The 17,227-nt window shown below is 34.9% G+C and overlaps 1 protein-coding gene and 1 pseudogene across 2 annotated transcripts in view; both read right to left on the reverse strand.

Annotated features, from left to right (window-relative positions):
• Positions 1–214: 214 nt before the first annotated feature.
• LOC115212918 (bromodomain-containing protein 7) overlaps positions 215–17,227 on the reverse strand; it is a 29,254-nt gene continuing 12,241 nt past the window's right edge. For both annotated transcript variants that reach the window (XM_029781743.2, XM_036503998.1), the window contains exons 7-16: positions 16,323–16,440; positions 14,230–14,302; positions 12,904–13,014; positions 11,651–11,786; positions 9,873–9,984; positions 9,196–9,285; positions 7,450–7,531; positions 5,681–5,839; positions 4,171–4,211; positions 215–2,869 (exon numbers count right to left, since the gene is read on the reverse strand). In XM_029781743.2, coding sequence (XP_029637603.1) covers positions 2,597–2,869; positions 4,171–4,211; positions 5,681–5,839; positions 7,450–7,531; positions 9,196–9,285; positions 9,873–9,984; positions 11,651–11,786; positions 12,904–13,014; positions 14,230–14,302; positions 16,323–16,440 — 1,195 coding nt within the window. In that variant the 3' untranslated portion in view covers positions 215–2,596. The remainder of the gene's footprint in view (positions 2,870–4,170; positions 4,212–5,680; positions 5,840–7,449; positions 7,532–9,195; positions 9,286–9,872; positions 9,985–11,650; positions 11,787–12,903; positions 13,015–14,229; positions 14,303–16,322; positions 16,441–17,227) is intronic.
• Positions 9,567–9,684, reverse strand: LOC115213633 (annotated as a pseudogene).

Here is a 17,227-nt window from a genome sequence, read left to right on the forward strand (position 1 = left end):
GCTTGGGTTATTGTACAGTGGGACTGAACCCAAAACCCTGTGGCTGGGAACCAAAGTTCTCACCACACAGCTACACCTGCTCCAGTATAATGACAACAAACAAATCTTGAAACTGAATGAAATTCAAGTTTTGTTTAAAATAAACCTGAAAAGAATACATTAAAAAAACTTTAAAAATCACTTTTGAAGAATAAACAAATGATTATTGGAAAGATTTTGTTTTTATTAATTAAGCAAAATATTTAATTCAAATTGGTAATAGAGACTTCATTTGCTTTTTTCTTTTTTTTTTGTGTAAACTGAAACTAATAGTAAATCAGTTTTTGAATTGATAGACAGTATCAAAGTGGTTAATCTCTCCCAAAGTTTGAACTTTGGTTAAAGAAAAATGTTGATGATGCTTTTAATTAATATGATTGATAATGGTAATTCTTAAAGTGAAAATATTAATTTGTAAGTGATAAAATTTTAAAGTTTCAGACTTCTGACATTTAAGAAAGAATTCTAATTTTTGGCACAAGGCCAGCAATTTTCAGGGGAAGGGGGGAATTAGTCAATAACATTAACCCCAGTACTTGACTGGTACCTTATTTTATTGACCTTAGAGGAATGAAAGGCAAAGATTTGAACTCAGAATGTTAAGAACAGGAATGAATGCCACAAAGCATTTTTTCTGATATTAACAATTCTGCCAGCTCACAGCCTTTCTGACCTTTAAGAAGAAAGGTTTACAACCCCAGGTATCTAAAAGTTTCAGTGGATTTTCAGTGGAAAGCTGAAGGTTTTCATAGTTGAGTCTCAGGTATCAATGACCCTCCTATTCATAAATAGACTCCAAGAGGTGGTACATTTCATTATAAGCAGCAGCAATAAGTTGATAGAGGTTTCAATTGCTTGCAAATGTAGACTTGAAATCCTCCTGTCCCAGATGGCAAGAAGCCATCCTTCCTTATCTCCCCTGAAATCAACAGGGATTAAGAAATATATCTGATCAGGAAAAGTTAAGCAATTGGTCCTATTTATCACACTTGTGCAAGATAATTTTTTTGTTTTTGTTAAACAATCAAAGAATAGAAAGTTAAAAAGAAATCAGTGTATTCTTTTTTTACACTTATTTTCATTTTTGTTTTTGTTTTGTTTTAGCTAGTCACATGGCCATTAACAGAAGCAGATAGAGTATAATTGAATCAATGGATCAAAAGCTATCCATGTTTTAAAAACTATGAGCCACTGAACAAGATACAAGAAGGAATCTGATTAGGCCTGCTGCCCTCTGTACTGTACTGGCTTGCTACCCTCTGCATTTGGCCTGCTACCATCTGCATTATTTCTATTGCTACTACAATTCTTCAGAAGTAAAATGTAAAAAAAAAAAATAATGATAATAATTTCAGTTTACTTCTATTCTGTACATAAGTTTGATATAATTTTTCTTTCGTTAAAAAAATAAATGAAAAATGCAGCAATGAATACTAAATGAAACAACCACCAATAAATAGATGTACAATATTAACAACAGATGAAAGGTGAAGTGTTTTCTGTAAGGGTTCATCAACGATGTAGTTCTTAAGAAAGAATAAAATTTTAAAAAGATTAGAAGACAGAGAAGATTCTTCTTTCAAAATTGTTTGAATGAAGGAGGAAAAAAAAAAATTAAGAACTTGCTGATGAGTGATGAGAAAAGTAGAATATATATATATATATATCCAAGTTGATAAGGTCCAAATGAAGATTCGAGCACTAATTGCGACATTAATGAAGTGTCGGCTGTTTGAATAATGCTAATTTTGGTGATGCATAACAAATAGGTGTTGGAGATGGAGTGAGACGATTGGGTGCAGCTGCTTGGGCGCTGATGGTTTGACACAGCTGACTGGACATTCAGTCTGCTTTGCTGATGGTACTTTATGGTGCTGGAGGTAAACATACATGCACACACACACATGTACAGAATTATAAAATATATATATATATATATAGAGAGAGAGAGAAGAATTCATTAATTGAATGCAAGTGACTTAAGCACTTCCCCCTCTCTTCAATACATTTACAGAGAGAGAGGGGAGGTGAGAGTAAAATCAAAAGGAGAGAAACATTAAAACAGCCGATGTCAAGTAAGTCAGCATTGAACCAGAGATGCCAAAACAGCTGTGCCAAAACGTCTCATACCCTGTTGGTGAGTGAGTGTGACAAATGATGAACAGATTTTGAACTTTAGCTGGTCTTAATGGCTCGGGATTAAATAGGATGAGGAAATAAACAATATGTGTAAATTGGGTAACTTGACTAATAACTTCTGAAAGAAGGAAGAGGAAGAGAAAGTACATGTGGAATATGAAAATACATGTGTAAATGTTGGAAAGATAATCATTGAGAGAAATATATCAATATCTGTATATAAAAACAAATGAGTTCCAAATATATTGATACAACAATGGGAATGGTTTAAAAAACAAAAACAAAAAAAAATTTATGATAAACTGTGGTGGAATACTAAAATAATAGGCAATCAAATATGAATGTTTTTTGTGTTTGTTTGTATATTCGTTTATGGTTTGTCACTCTTCTTAAAATCAAAATAATTAATTCAGTCAACTTAAAGAGCAGTGTTCTGATCCAAACCAACTTTGGTATCTTTGGGTGACTGGCTAGGCTTCAACAAGGAACCCTGTTCAAGAAATTCGTTAAGCTCTTGTTCTATGTCCATTGGTAAAGCAGACTCTTCCCCTTGTCCAACAGCAGACAACAAAGCTTGACCGTTATCATCATCATCCAGATTGTAAGGATCTAGGAGATCATCAATGGGGTTATTTGAAATCCCCATGGCATTACGTAGAGCTTTGACACTGACAACAGCACCTGGATTAGCCTGAAAAATTCATAAAAAATATATGTCATCAAAATAATATTGCTTTCAAATTTTGGCACAAGGCCAGCAATTTTGGGCTAGCGGGTAAGTCAATTTACATTGGTCCTACTACCCAACTGATACTTATTTTATTGACCCAAGAAAGGATGAAAAGCAAAGTTAACCTTGATGGAATTTAAACTCAGAATAATGATGAATACCACAAAGCATTTTGCCTAGCATGCTAACAATTTTTATTTCTTTATTGCCCACAAGGGGCTAAACATAGAGGGGACAAACAAGGACAGACAAAGATATTAAGTCGATTACATCGATCCCAGTGCGTAACTGGTACTTAATTTATCGAAAAGCAAAGCTGACCTCAGCGGAATTTGAACACAGAACGTAAGGATAGACGAAATATCGCTAAGCATTTCACCAGGCGTACTAATGATTCTGCCAGCTCAACATCCTAAATATAATATTAATAATAATAATAATACTTTTTACCACAGGTACAAAGCCTGAAATTTAGGGGACTAGTTGATAACATCAACCCCAGTGTTTCACTGGTACTTAATTTATCGACTCTGTAAAGATGAAAGGCAAAGTTGACCTCAGTGGCATTTGAACTCTGAACATGAAGACAGATGAAATACCGCTAAGCATTTCGCCTGGCATGCTAATGATTCTGCCAGCTCGCTGTCTTAATAATAATAACAATACTAATAATAATTCTTTCTACTAAAATCACAAGGCTTGAAATTTTGAGGGAGGGGACTAGTTGATTACATTGATCCCCAGTGTTCAACTGGTCCTTATTTTATTGACCCCAAAAGGATGAAAGGCAAAGTCAACCATTTTGCTAGGCATACTAATGGTCCTGCCAGCTCACCACCATAAGTTGTAAGAATAATATCAAATTAACACACAAGCTTCTATTTTTAAAAAAAGCACTAAATTCATTATATTTTCTTACAAGAAAATTTCATTGGTAAAAATAAGTTTATGTTTGGTAGCAGACAATGATAATAGAATGGCCTGGCTCTCTGTCGGTTATGATGAGAAGCATTCCAGTTTTTCTGATTAACAGAGCAGCCTGCTTGGGGAATTAATGTGCAAGTGGTTAAGCACTCCACAGATATGTGTACCCTTAATGTAGTTCTCAGGGAGATTCAGTGTGACACCGAATGTAACAAGGCTGGCTCATTCAATTACAGGTACAACATATTTTTGCCAGCTGAGTGAACTACAACAAGGAGAAATAAAGAGTCTTACTGAAGGACACTAGAGATGAAGGTGAATATAATAAAATAGTTTACCTGTTTGGCTAATTCTCGTAGTTCTTGAGTTACTTTATTGGCTGCAAAATGGAAAAAAAAAATAATTAAAGATTATTTAACAGCTTTTGATGTTGCTAATATACATCAACAGGATTCTTAATTGATCATCATCATCATTTAACATTCGTTTTCCATGCTGACATGGGTTGGACAGTTTGACTGAGGTCTGGAAAGCCAGCGGCTGCACCAAGCTCCAATCTGATCTGGCAACGTTTCTACAGCTGGATGCCCTTCCTAACACCAACCACTCCAAGAGTGTAGAGGGTGCTTTTTACGTGCCACCGGCACAGGAGCCAGTCAGGCCGGCCAGGCATCAATCATGTTCGGATAGTGCTTTTTACATGGAACCATGTTTGGATGGTGCTTGAACAAAATGTGTACAAAGAAATACTACATTTCTGTCCAGTGATATCTTATTTAACAAAATAACATTTCAGATATTGTTGTTAGAAGATATATTTAATGCTTGATAAAGTATAGACATTCCTTCATCATCATCTAATGTCCATTTTGTATGCTGGCATGAGTTAGGTGGTTTGACAGGAGCTGGTAGGCTGGAGGGCTGTACCAGGCCCTAGTTGTCTGTTTTGGCATGGTTTCTATCGCTGGATGCCCTTCCTAATGCCAACCATTTTACAAGGTGTGCTGGATGCTTTCTATGTGGTGCCAGCATGCTGTTCTACCTTTTATATATTAAAAAAAAATATGTAATTAACGAGAGAGAGAAAGACGCAATGCTCAGTCCATGTTTGATCATGTTTCAATTCTTGGGTTGAAGCACTACACATTCACATTGTATAAACATTCAGACTTAATGCCTCATGAAGACAAATTGTACCTGAAAGTTTTTTTTAAAGATAAATCATTATTAGTGCTTTTGGAAGGACTGTTAAGTTAATTTTTTAAAAATAGTTTTTCAGACACCGTATTTCAGTTTACTTTTTATTCTTCATTATACAGGGTGTCCACAAAGTCTAGGTACATGGAGATTAACACATACTTTAAGAAATTATTATTTCTTATATTTAATTGTTTATGTTATGATTTTATTTACTCCATGTACCCAGATTTTGTGGACACCCTGTACATCATGTGGAACCTGATGATGAATAGCGAACAAACCATGGTATGTTACAAAATTAAGCCACAAAGAATTAAGACCCCAATATTCTTTAAATAGAGACCAAACAAAAAAATTCTACTATGAAATGAAAGACTGAGTAGTTAAGATGCCTAACTAGTCAGCCCATATCATAGGTTCAAGCCATGTTAGGTGCTGAATACATACTTTAGCAAAGTTTGCATGCATGTCATGTTTGGAGCAGTGTCTGGATTTTGTAGAATCTATCTTTATTTGGTTGGGGAGAATCAATTTACAATATACAAACTTACCCAAATTTGTAAACCTTATTAAATAACTATTGCCAATGAAGTGGCACTCCTAGTTTCTATGGATTCTGGTTTTTATTTACAGAATTAGTTTACTCACCAAGTTGTGCTTCCTTTTGTGAAGGCCCAGGAACAAAGGCTAGATGAACTGGTGGTTTAGCACTGAGACGATCATGTTGTGTGGAATGAAGATCTTGAATAAGACCTGCAGTGTAGTCCAACTTTTGCTGTAATTCCTTCTCTTTGCTGATTTCCTTTTCTGTAAAAGATTACAAAATTACTTCAAAGTATACCATTTATTTTTTTAAGTATATATATGTAACGATTGATATTTGTAAACATTAGCATGAGAGGACGATAGTGTGGTAAATGATAGTTGATACACAGTAGGATGGAATGTAATCTGTTTGTAAAGGATTGATTCTTCGTTGATTGCCATTATGTAAAGATGAAAGAACAGTGATTGAAGTTATGAAGAAAATATTTATTTACCATTACATCGAATATACCTTGCCTCAACAGGCAGGCGATAAAATCCTAGAGCGTGCAAAGTAGTAAAAAAGTTAATTTTGGCCTGTGTGTTCTTATTGTAGTAGTAAACCATAGAGAGAGATATGGTAATGTGCAGAGTAGACAAAGTGAGTTAGTGAAAGTGAGAGAGGGTGGGAAGTTGGGTCTCATAGCTGCTGACAGTAAATTTAATTTCTCCATTTGACCATTATCTTTAGTAGCTGCCTTGCTTGTGATCATGATTCTAGCGTTCCGCTCCCTAACTGATGGTAGCAGTCTCTGACTCGAGTTGTCATTCATTAACTGACTGAGTTGTCATGAGCCAACTAACTGATTTTTGCTTGGGGTTCTTGCTTTTATAACTATCCAGAAGGATAGACATATCACTTAGAACAATGAATTTAGTTGGTGGTATTTGTTATGTTAATTTTGAGCTTTTGTAGTCTAGGAGAGGCTAGAAAGGTCAAGTGGTGAACATTATTTTGGTCTAGCTAAGGCAATCTGGCAAATGTAAAACTACTGTCAAAGAAAAACCATTGTTCCACCGTGAAAAAAGTTCTATTGAACTGTTACTTGGAATTTGGCTATGGTGGATTGAATCCACTTCATGCCTGCAAGATCCATTACATACATATATACATATATATATACACACACAAACATATATAAACTCAACAAGAATTTAATAATGTGATATAAAAATGTCTTTAAATCCCAATGTTTTTGAGGAACTTAATGAGAGAGGTGAAATAATAGAGATTTGGCTGCTACTTCTAGTAGTTTGAGTCTCACGGTTGAAGTTCCCTCATTGAGCTTGTAGGAGCTTAAAAATTAGTGTTAATACATAAATTTTAAATCAGGACAGTGGATTAGCAAAATCAGTAAATAGAAAAATTGTCTTGCAATATTATTTATTTATCCTCCTTACAACAATAAAGGAGTTCAAATCTCATCAGGTTCAACTCTGCCTTATGTTTTTATAGGGTAGATAAAAATTAAGCAAGCAAGTACTGGACTGATGTAAAAGGTAAAACTATTGCCTTCAGATTTGTTGTCATGTACCTATGTCAGAGAAAAGCACACTCATGTTGATTCCTTAATCTGTTCACCTTCAGATTACTCTGTCTAATGTAATGCTTGTTTATTCACATTGTTTTGTATTTACCCAGCATTATCTTGTAACCCTGAGATATCGATGATGGGATTGTTCATGTATGAAATGACATTCTAGGATAGGTGTGAGATGTCAGATCTGGCCAGTTTGGATATAATGCAGGTAGAATATTTTGGTCGGATATGGCCAGATTAAATGCTAAAGGGTTAAAAGTTTGAAAGATAACAACTCATTTGGGAACTTACCAAAATGATCCAGGAATGACAGATCCATTCCAAGGTCACTTGACAAAGTTTTCAGAGATTCGAAGTCAACATCGTATGGGTCCTAATGAAAATAATCAAACAAAGCATTAGATATAATAATAATAATAATAATAATAAGAGCACTCAGAGAGCGCAAATCTTTGCCAAGGCAACACCAACGTCCTCTCAATGATTAGCCAGAGATGATTTTTAAAATGAGAATATCTGAAATAAAACTCGACTGCTCTCACAAACGAGAATACTAAAAATGAATCCAACTGCTCTCAAAACTTGAGTAAAAAAAAAACCAGGAAAAATAATCCTGAATCCTTGTCAGGTACCCAATCAATCCCAAAATCTAATCAGTTCATGTCAGTCAGAATGCCAAACATCCCTGAAACTTTCATCTGAATCCATCCAGCGGTTCTTGCGATATCTTGTCCACGGACAAACAAACGTGACTGAAAACAATAGCCTTGCCTTTGCTAAAGTGGAGGTCACCATCATCATCATCATCGTTTAACATCCGTTTTCCACGCTAGCACGGGTTGGACGGTTTCGACCGGGGTCTGGGGAGCCAGGGGCTGCCCCAGGCTCCAGTCTGGTCTGGCAGTGTTTCTACAGCTGGATGCCCTTCCTAACGCCAACCACTCCGCGAGTGTAGTGGGTGCTTTTTACGTGCCACCTGCACAGGTGCCAGAGGGGTCTGGCATCGGCCACGGTCAGTTGGTGCTTTTTATGTGCCACCTGCACAGAAGCCAGTCGGGGCGGTGCTGGCATCGGCCACGTTCGGATGGTGCTTTTTATGTGTGTGTGTGTGTGGGGGTGCAGAAATATAGGGGAGCACCAGTGGGGAAGGGTGTTCGGAGAAACGATGACAGGTTCTAGACAAGTAGAACGTAGGATATCACGAGGGGTAATGCATGGTGAAATAGCGTATTGAAGAGGGGGGTTCGAAGAGTAGACACCTATAATGGTGGTGGGAGAAGCGACATCCGGTATAGATGGAGCAAAAATATAGAGATATCCGGTACTGGTGGTGGGCAAGGGCGGGTGCACCGCGAATACGCGAAGGTTGAAAGACGAGAGAGCGAGGACTTGGACGGGCAAAATTAATAAAGGGATGGTGGAGAAATGGAGAAATTATCGGCACATAATGATGAGAGGAATTAGGGAATACAATGACAACTGCTTAAGCGTATTAGTAATTAGTAAGTAGATAAAATAGATAGATAGATAAAAACAATCAAGAAATGAGGCACGTTACTTGACGGGTTGGCTTAAAAATGCTCTTAGCAATGGAAGGGGGAAGGAAGAGGGGGAGGGCAGACAACGTAAAAGAGGGAGAGAGAGAAAGGGAATAGTGGAACCCCGCGAAAATCGGCCGCCATTGAAAACCCCTGTATGGAGAAACTTAAATATCTATTCTGTATTTAGCGAGACATGAGGCTGGAACCGATGGTCAACGATAACTAATAAATTATACATAATATGCAATACGAGGCGAAGCTGAAAATAATAATAATAAACAAATTGACGACTGGGGATCAAAGGGATAATACTAATACTAATACTACTACTAATAATAATAATAATAATAAACAGCTTAACCACTAGAGATCAGACAAATTTGCATGAGAATATTACTGGTACAGATTACGGGATGAATTAGATTAGAAAGATTTTCTTATCTTGGAAACAATAATAATAATTGATAAAGGTAATTAATTTGAAAGCTTTAATTACCTGTGAGCTTGTATCTGCACTAGCAGCAGCCATTGCTTGGTCAAGTTCAGCTGCAGCTTGAGCTTGTTTCTTACTTTCTTCTTTCTTCCGCTACAATAAAATTAGATACATAAGTAGACACACACAACGCATACATATAACATAATGTAATAAAGTGTTCCTCAGAAGAACTGTTGTGAACCAGCATTCAACTGCACTATGAACAGCTAGTGCAGAGGATGAAATAGCTACAATGGCAAAACGTATATGGGGAATAAATGGTATAAACTGCACCTTGTGTTTATAATACTTTTCCCTATACGCTTTTGCTCTTTTACTTGTTTCAGTCATTTGACTGTGGCAATGCTGGAGCACTGCCTTTAAATGTGTGACACTTACAGCACCTAGGTTTTCAAAGCGGTCACCCATCTAAGTACTAACTAGGCTCGACGTTGCTTAACTTTGGTGATCGGATGAGAACCGGTGCTTTCAAAGTGCATATATACAATTCAGATATGTTTCTTGTTCTAAAAAATTGTTTCTGGTGCTACAGATTCACTGACTGCAAGGAATCATCTTTGCATGAATACCATTCTTTATTAAATTCAAGTGTATACCTTTCATCATATGAAAGACTTTAATGAGAAAAATGAAATGAATTGAATAGGTTAAAGAAAAGTACAACTACACTCCCTTACTTGGTCAATTTGTCCTTGCACACGGCTGTGTTCTCCGTTTGTTAGAACATCTAATAGATTGTCAACCATTTTAATAGTGTAATCCCCTGTAGAATCTGCAAAGGCCATTATACTAAAACAAAAAAGAGAAAGAGATTTGAATACTATATGAATCAATTATTTTAATGATGAAAAATATAAGTTTAACCCTTTAGCATTTAAATCATCATCATCATTTAATTTCTGCTTTCCATGCTGGCATGGGTTGGACGGTTTGACATAGAGCTGTCCAGACTTCATTTGTCTGTTGCGGCATGGTTTCTACGGCTGGATGTCCTTCCTCAAATGTAATACTCATTTATTCACATTGTCTTCATTAATCATGCTTTATCATAATCTGGTCAGTTTAAACATAAAATGGCCAAAATATTTGGGCTGGATATGACTGGTTTAAATGCTAAAGAGTAAAAACAAAAAAAAAAACCTCTACAATCTTTAATTATCATAAAACTAAATATAAAAGATACTTTTACGATTTCAAGAAGATAAGCAACTATTACACAGGAACATTTAATTAGGAAATTAATCTTGTAGTCTTAATCAAGTAATTTCTTTCCATAAATTAGGCTTGGCCATCTTGCTACAAAAATTCTTAAGCTTAACTTTACAAGTCTATTAATCTAAGACTTCATATCATCTATTTAACAGATATTTTCAATCAACCTTCATCTATGCTAAAGATTTTTATTACATGTTTTCCAGCCATTTTATAAGTCATGTACTGTATTTTTTCATATTTTTTTTTGTTAATGAGACAATAAAATAATAACTTTGCAAATTTTTAATTTAATTTTACAGTAATACTAAATATATTTAATTCTATCTGAAAAATATACCTGTTGCTGATGAAGTACATAACATGCTGAAATCACATGATACAACAGTTCTGCCACTGGTGTTTAACAATTCTTGACTGCTATTAATATCTGTTTTTATATACTAGATACTTATATGAGAGGCTTTCTCAGAGTAAGTACTGAAATATTTTCATTTTCTCATTAAAACTCCACATAAAAATTATTCTATGTTATCTATGTTCAATCAAAACTATCAAGCAAAATATTGATATATTTTTTATGTTGATTTCATCTCATTAACAAGTTAACATTAATCTATTTTTTTAAACAGCTTCAATAATGACTGCCCTCAGTAAAAACACTTTTGTGATTACCAAAATAATTAGAGTCTGATAAAGTCATGTAACTACTTGATGGCTTGATGGCATTATGTCATAAATATTCTTCTATTAAAGTCATTTGTATAAATTCAGCTACTGTTTTATCAAACTGCAGAAAATGAAATCATGAAGTACGTTGCTTCGTATATCTCTTCTTTCATTTCCCTCAGAAAAATTGAGGGACGCACATACACACATAATTACATTTTGCTTCATGACCACTAGATCCTGGGTTTTTTTTTATCTAGCTGCATGGCACCACAGGCAAGTGTCTTTTACGAAAACCTTGGATTGAGCCAAACCTTGTGAGTGTGTGAAATTAGGTTAATGGAAATTATGTGAAGCCTGTCAGATGTGTTATACATGTAATTAAAAACATACAGCTTTGTCACAGTGTTACACTTAAAATGTGGTATACTCAGACATTTATACAACTTACACATAATAATAATTACATAACTTCTTTTGTTAATTTTTTTCTATTTCATTTTGTATGTTAGAAGCTGAAAAATTTACAGCTTTAAAAAAAAAAACCAAAATGAATAATCTAAGGAAGATGTACCTTTTGGCATACTGTACCCCTGTTTCATCACCATATGTTGTCATAAGCATATCAGATTCTTCTTTAGTGATGTTGGCAAAAGATGAATCAAACGACGGAGCGTAACTGCTGAATGGACCATAATTAAGATACGACACTGAAAGAGAAAACATAGATCAACATTAGCTATATAAACTCTAAATGCTTAAATAAATAGAAAAAAAAAGAATTAATCAGTGAGAACTTCTATGTAAATATTTTGATCTAATGATTGAGAAGAAATGTCAAGGCATTGTTTATAACAAACCTTTGATAATAATAATAATTATTAATGATGTTGTTAGTGGTATCTATCAGTTCAGTAACCAGTAGATGTATTGGAAATTTAAGAAATACTAAACAGTGATACAGCAAGCTGTTTTTAAGCATGGAGAATTATTCCTCTCTTAATGCTTTCCTTTTTGCAGCTGGGTGAACTTGCCACTTGAGGAAAGATATATGCACGTACAGTTTTGTGCTGGTGTGAGGATACAAATAATTGTTACTTTGGCAAGTAGATTTGCAACATAGACTTGGCTGTATATAATGTTTTGACTTGTTAATGCAGAAACCCCTCAAGGAAGTTGTAGGACAAGTTCTGTACAATGATTCAAAGTTTTTATTTTTAATACAAGTGCAATGAAAGGCCCTTAGTGAAAAAGATAAGAGAATGATAAACATTCACCAAACTCAACATATCTTATTCACAGAATAAAATAAGATATATCAATGCTTCTTCAGAACTAGCCTATTGCCTTTTTGAAGACATGGGTCTGTTTGTCAAGAAAGTAGAATTTATTGGGAAGAAATTTTGATGGTTTATAGTCCAGGGTTCAATTTAAATAATGAACAATTTTGCCTTTTATTCCAGCAAGTCTAAATAAAATGCAGTCAGTACCTTACTAAGAATAAATGGATACAAGTACTGACTGATGTAGGTAGTTCATCTCCATTCAAATGTTGAATAAGTTGTTTCAGTGCTACACAAGCTGCTTTGATGAAAGCTCAACACCACCATCACCAATAATAACAACTACGAAGAGTGCAAAAGAACATTCAAGGCAGTTGTGTCACAAATAAACGGACAATATCCCTGGGTGTTAAAAGAGAAACAGATACTAAATTCCTGAGAACTAAAGACAACTAAATTATCTAGTAAAATCTGTTTGGTTCAGTAAAGCATATATGCTAAAGTTTTAAAAACCAGAAAGAATTTCATGAAAAATGGAAAATACCAGGAGAGATCTTGTTGCGCTTATCTTCTTTAAAACCTGTTAGAACTCCAGTTCCATTAGTTAGTTTTGATGCCAAGCCTCCAAGGTTCACAACTTTTTCAGTATCACTGACTGAAATTAAAATAGATTTAAAAAATGATGCTTAATACAAAGTGAATTAATTTTAATTGGAAACAATGAAAAATAATAAAAATGTACAACGCAATATGGTATTATTTTATATAAAATTTTGTTGTTCCTGCTAGGACAAGACTCATATACCTGCAAATACACAAATGTAGTTATGCCGGCACTCTGTTGGTTACGATGAGGGTTCCAAATGATCAGATCAGCAGAACAGCCTGCTCGTGAAATTAATGTGCAAGTGGCTGAGTGCTCCACAGACATGCGCATACTCTGAATGTAGTCCTTAGGGAGATTGTGACACAGAATGTGACAAAGCTGGTCCTTTGAGATACAAGAACTTTACATTTTTGCCAGCTGAGTGGACTGGAGCAACATGAAATAAAATGTCTTGCTCAAGAACACAACACACCACCAGATATTGAGCTCATGACCTTATGATCATGAGCTGAATACCTTTACCACTAAGCCAAAATGTAATCATAATTATAAGCATTTTAACATCCACTTTTCCATGCTTGCTATACATAAATTTTTAGAGAATTTGGTTCATAACCTAAAAGCCATTTACAATATCAATACATAGGAACTGATCAAAGACTGGTGATTTAACGAGCAGAGATTGACTTCTCACACATGAAAATTATTTTCTACTCTAGGCACAAGGCCCCAAATTTTTGTGGAGGGAGCCAGTTGATTAGATTGACCCCAGTACACACAACTGGTACTCAATTTATCGACCCTGAAAGGATGAAAAGCAAAGTCGACCTCAGCAGAATTTGAACTCAGAATGTAAAAGACAGACGAAATTCTAAGCATTTCGCCCTGCATGCTAACGTTTCTGCCAGCTGTTTGGTTCAGTAAAGCATATATGCAAAATTTTGCCTTACACGTGAAAATTATTGTATTTGAAAAAAATGTCTTGAAATAAAGAAATAATAATGGTTTCAAATTTTGCCAAAAGGGGAGCAATTTGGGGTGGGGGTGGGGGTGGGGAGTGAGTCAATTACATTGACCCCAGTGTTCAACTGGTACTTTATCGACCTTGAAAAGATGAAAGGTAAAGTCAACCTCGGCAGAATTTGAACTCAGAATGTAGCAACAGGTGAAATACTGCTAAGCATTTCGTCCAGTGAGCTAACAATTCCCCCAGCTCGTTGCCTTATAATTAAGAAATAATAATGACAATAAAATTATCCATACCTTTTCCATCATTTTCTGGGTTTAAGATGGTCAAAGATGTACTACCATCTTTCCTTCGTCTTAAGAAACCATACTGAAAGTATAAGAAAACCAACAATACATTATTGTACAGTACAACGTGTTAACTTTAAATGTGAGATGTCTTCTTATTTTTGTTTTAACTTAATGAATGTTAATATTTCATTTAGATTTTCTGAAGTGCAAAAGTGCAGCCACCATCCAGCTGTTTGAAAGACTGGAATCATGTAGTTGTATGTATGTTTGGAAAGCTTGAAAAGTGTGGCTGTAGTGTGATTCATAAAGATTTGGAGATTAAGCATATTTTAAAAAATAGGCAAGAAGGGACAACAAATAATATACACAACAGGGGTTCTCAAACTTTTTTTTTTACCTGTGGACTCCTTTGATTCCTATTTTACTTCTGTGGACACCCATACCCATCTGATATTTTAAAAAATCCTATTGTATTTTTGTTGCAAAGTTGTCTTTTGATGATAGGTGTCGCTCTGATAGATAATGTTGTATTCTGAAGTTGAGGATAGAATGTTTCCATCTGGCACTGTACGACCGCAGTCGTAACAGTATTATTATCCTCAAAAGGTTGGAGCATTATAATGTCCACTCAGTAACACAGTATGATTACTATATCAACACAGTCTACACATACTCTTGACCATCTGACCTTTTCCTTCTGTTAACCGGCTGCTGGTCTATTTATAATGACAGTTTACTACCACTTTTTACCAGGAGGCATGTACAGTTTCACTACGCAACAATTTTATAGTTAAATATTATTAGCACTTGTATAAAAATTGTTAAAATATTTTGTGTACTGTGAGCTGAAATGCCAAAACACTTCTTCACTTAGAAAGAAAAAGCCAGATCACTTCGATCTCATTTTGATATATTTGATAAAAAAAATCTAAGATAACTGCTAACCATCTTACACTGTCTGTCATTAGGAGAAGGCAAAGTTAACACACAAATCCCATTCTATGTAACTGATTGTGGTCAGGGTGACTTATACTTAGTTTGTCATTATAATACATCAGTATTAGATAGCTATAGTAAACGAAAAGTCATTTATTTAACTCAGTGGTTTGCAATCAAATTTTTAACTTATGGACCTCTTTGATTACTATTTTATTCTGGTGGACTCTCATAGCCACTCAATGTTTACAAACTAGTTTTATAGATGCTTCTTTCAAAATTCCTATTGTTTTTCACACATTCACTGGTGTAGTTTGAACTATGTAAAACATTAGAAAAAGAAAATGCGCTGTTTTTTGCAATAAATATATCTAAAGCAAAATTTTTTCAAGGACCCTGCAAAATGCTATATGGATCCCCAAGGGGTCTTATAGACCCCAGTTGAGAACCACTGATTTAACTCATTTGTTAGCATATTTATGTTGAAATACACTACAGCCTTTATTTTAGTTCATTTAGAAAATAACGAAAAAGTTCATAAAATAATTTTATAATTCTATATTCAAGAGATGAGGAATTATATACATTATTTACATTTGACAGATATTTGTCCTCATCTTGTTTGTTGTTAACACAATGTTTTGGCTGATATACCCTCCAGCCTTCTTCAGGTGTCTTTAAATCCAGGTTTGAAATTTCCTCAAGACACCTGAAGAAGGCTGGAGGGTATATCAGCTGAAACGTTAGCAACAAACAAGATGAGGACAAATATCCATCTAATGTAAATAACTTTATCATTATTAAACTAATATTTGGAACATATTAGGTTGGATATAAACAAGTCTTTCCATGCAGGATGCAAAAACAAAAAAGGGAAAAATACAAGATGATAATCAACCAAATAGCTTATAATGCAAATGTGGCTTGTATACCACACCTGTCTTCAGAATTTAGCAGTGTAAATAAGCCACACCTGTCCTCTGTGGAAGAAAGCATATTGTGTCAACAGACCACACCGAGCCTTAAAGGGTTAACATGAGATTTAGATGGGAAATTTTAATTTCAATCAATTTAAAACTGGAGCTTTGTATCAAAGACCCAATTATGGTTTCAGGTGAGTTGCTATCAAGAGAATGGTTAAGTAATGTAAATCAAGCTTTTACCTGTGCTTTCGGTTGTCTCAAAGTTAGCAGATCAGCGGCTTCTTTAGCTGCAGCACGAGCTTGTGCCAAAATTTCTTCAGGTGTCATATTATCAGGAATCGCTTCAAATCGACTCAAGCTGACCACAGAAATATGTTAAAAAAAAAAAGAAAAAAGACACAGGTATAAAATAGATTTATACACATCTATCTTTTACTTGTTTCAGTCATTAGACTGTAGCCAATTAGTGTTGGGTCATTTATGTTCCTGTTAGTTAGCAGCCTGGTGAAACAGACGAATAAAATAAGTACCAGATTTAAAAAAAAGAAAAGTAAAATAAGTACCAAAGTGGACTTGACCAACTAAACCTTTCAAGACAATGTTCCAGCATGGCCGTAGTCTTTTGATTGAATTAAAAGATAAAAAACATATAAAACATAATCCTACATTCCTTAAATATGTGTGTATTTTAAAAATTACTATAAAGTGTTATAGTGACTTCTTACTGTTAAAGTGTGAGAGAGATTAATATGACTCAAGGACTGTTACAAAAGGTTTAACACTTTAGCATTTACACTGCTAATATCTGGCCCAAATATTCTACATGTTCTATGTACAAAGTGGCCAGATCCGGCATCTCACACCAACTCTATAATGTCATTCTAAAAATTAACAGCTACCTCATTAAAATCTCGAAGCCAATAGCACAACTAGAGTGTGTGCTGCCCAAGGTGGCCCTTCTGTTTGCCCACCCCCACTGCCGGACTCCACAAAATACATATATTGCTTACAGCAGACCCAAAAGTGTTGCTCTGGGTGGATCGCCTCTACCCCACCTACTGCCCCCAGCTATGCTAGTGCATGATTAATTCAAAACAATGTAAATAAATAAGTGTTATCTTTGACAGAATAGTGTGAATTCTAAA

Source organism: Octopus sinensis, linkage group LG6, assembly GCF_006345805.1.
Source record: "Octopus sinensis linkage group LG6, ASM634580v1, whole genome shotgun sequence".
In the NCBI taxonomy this organism is placed as follows: domain Eukaryota; kingdom Metazoa; phylum Mollusca; class Cephalopoda; order Octopoda; family Octopodidae; genus Octopus; species Octopus sinensis.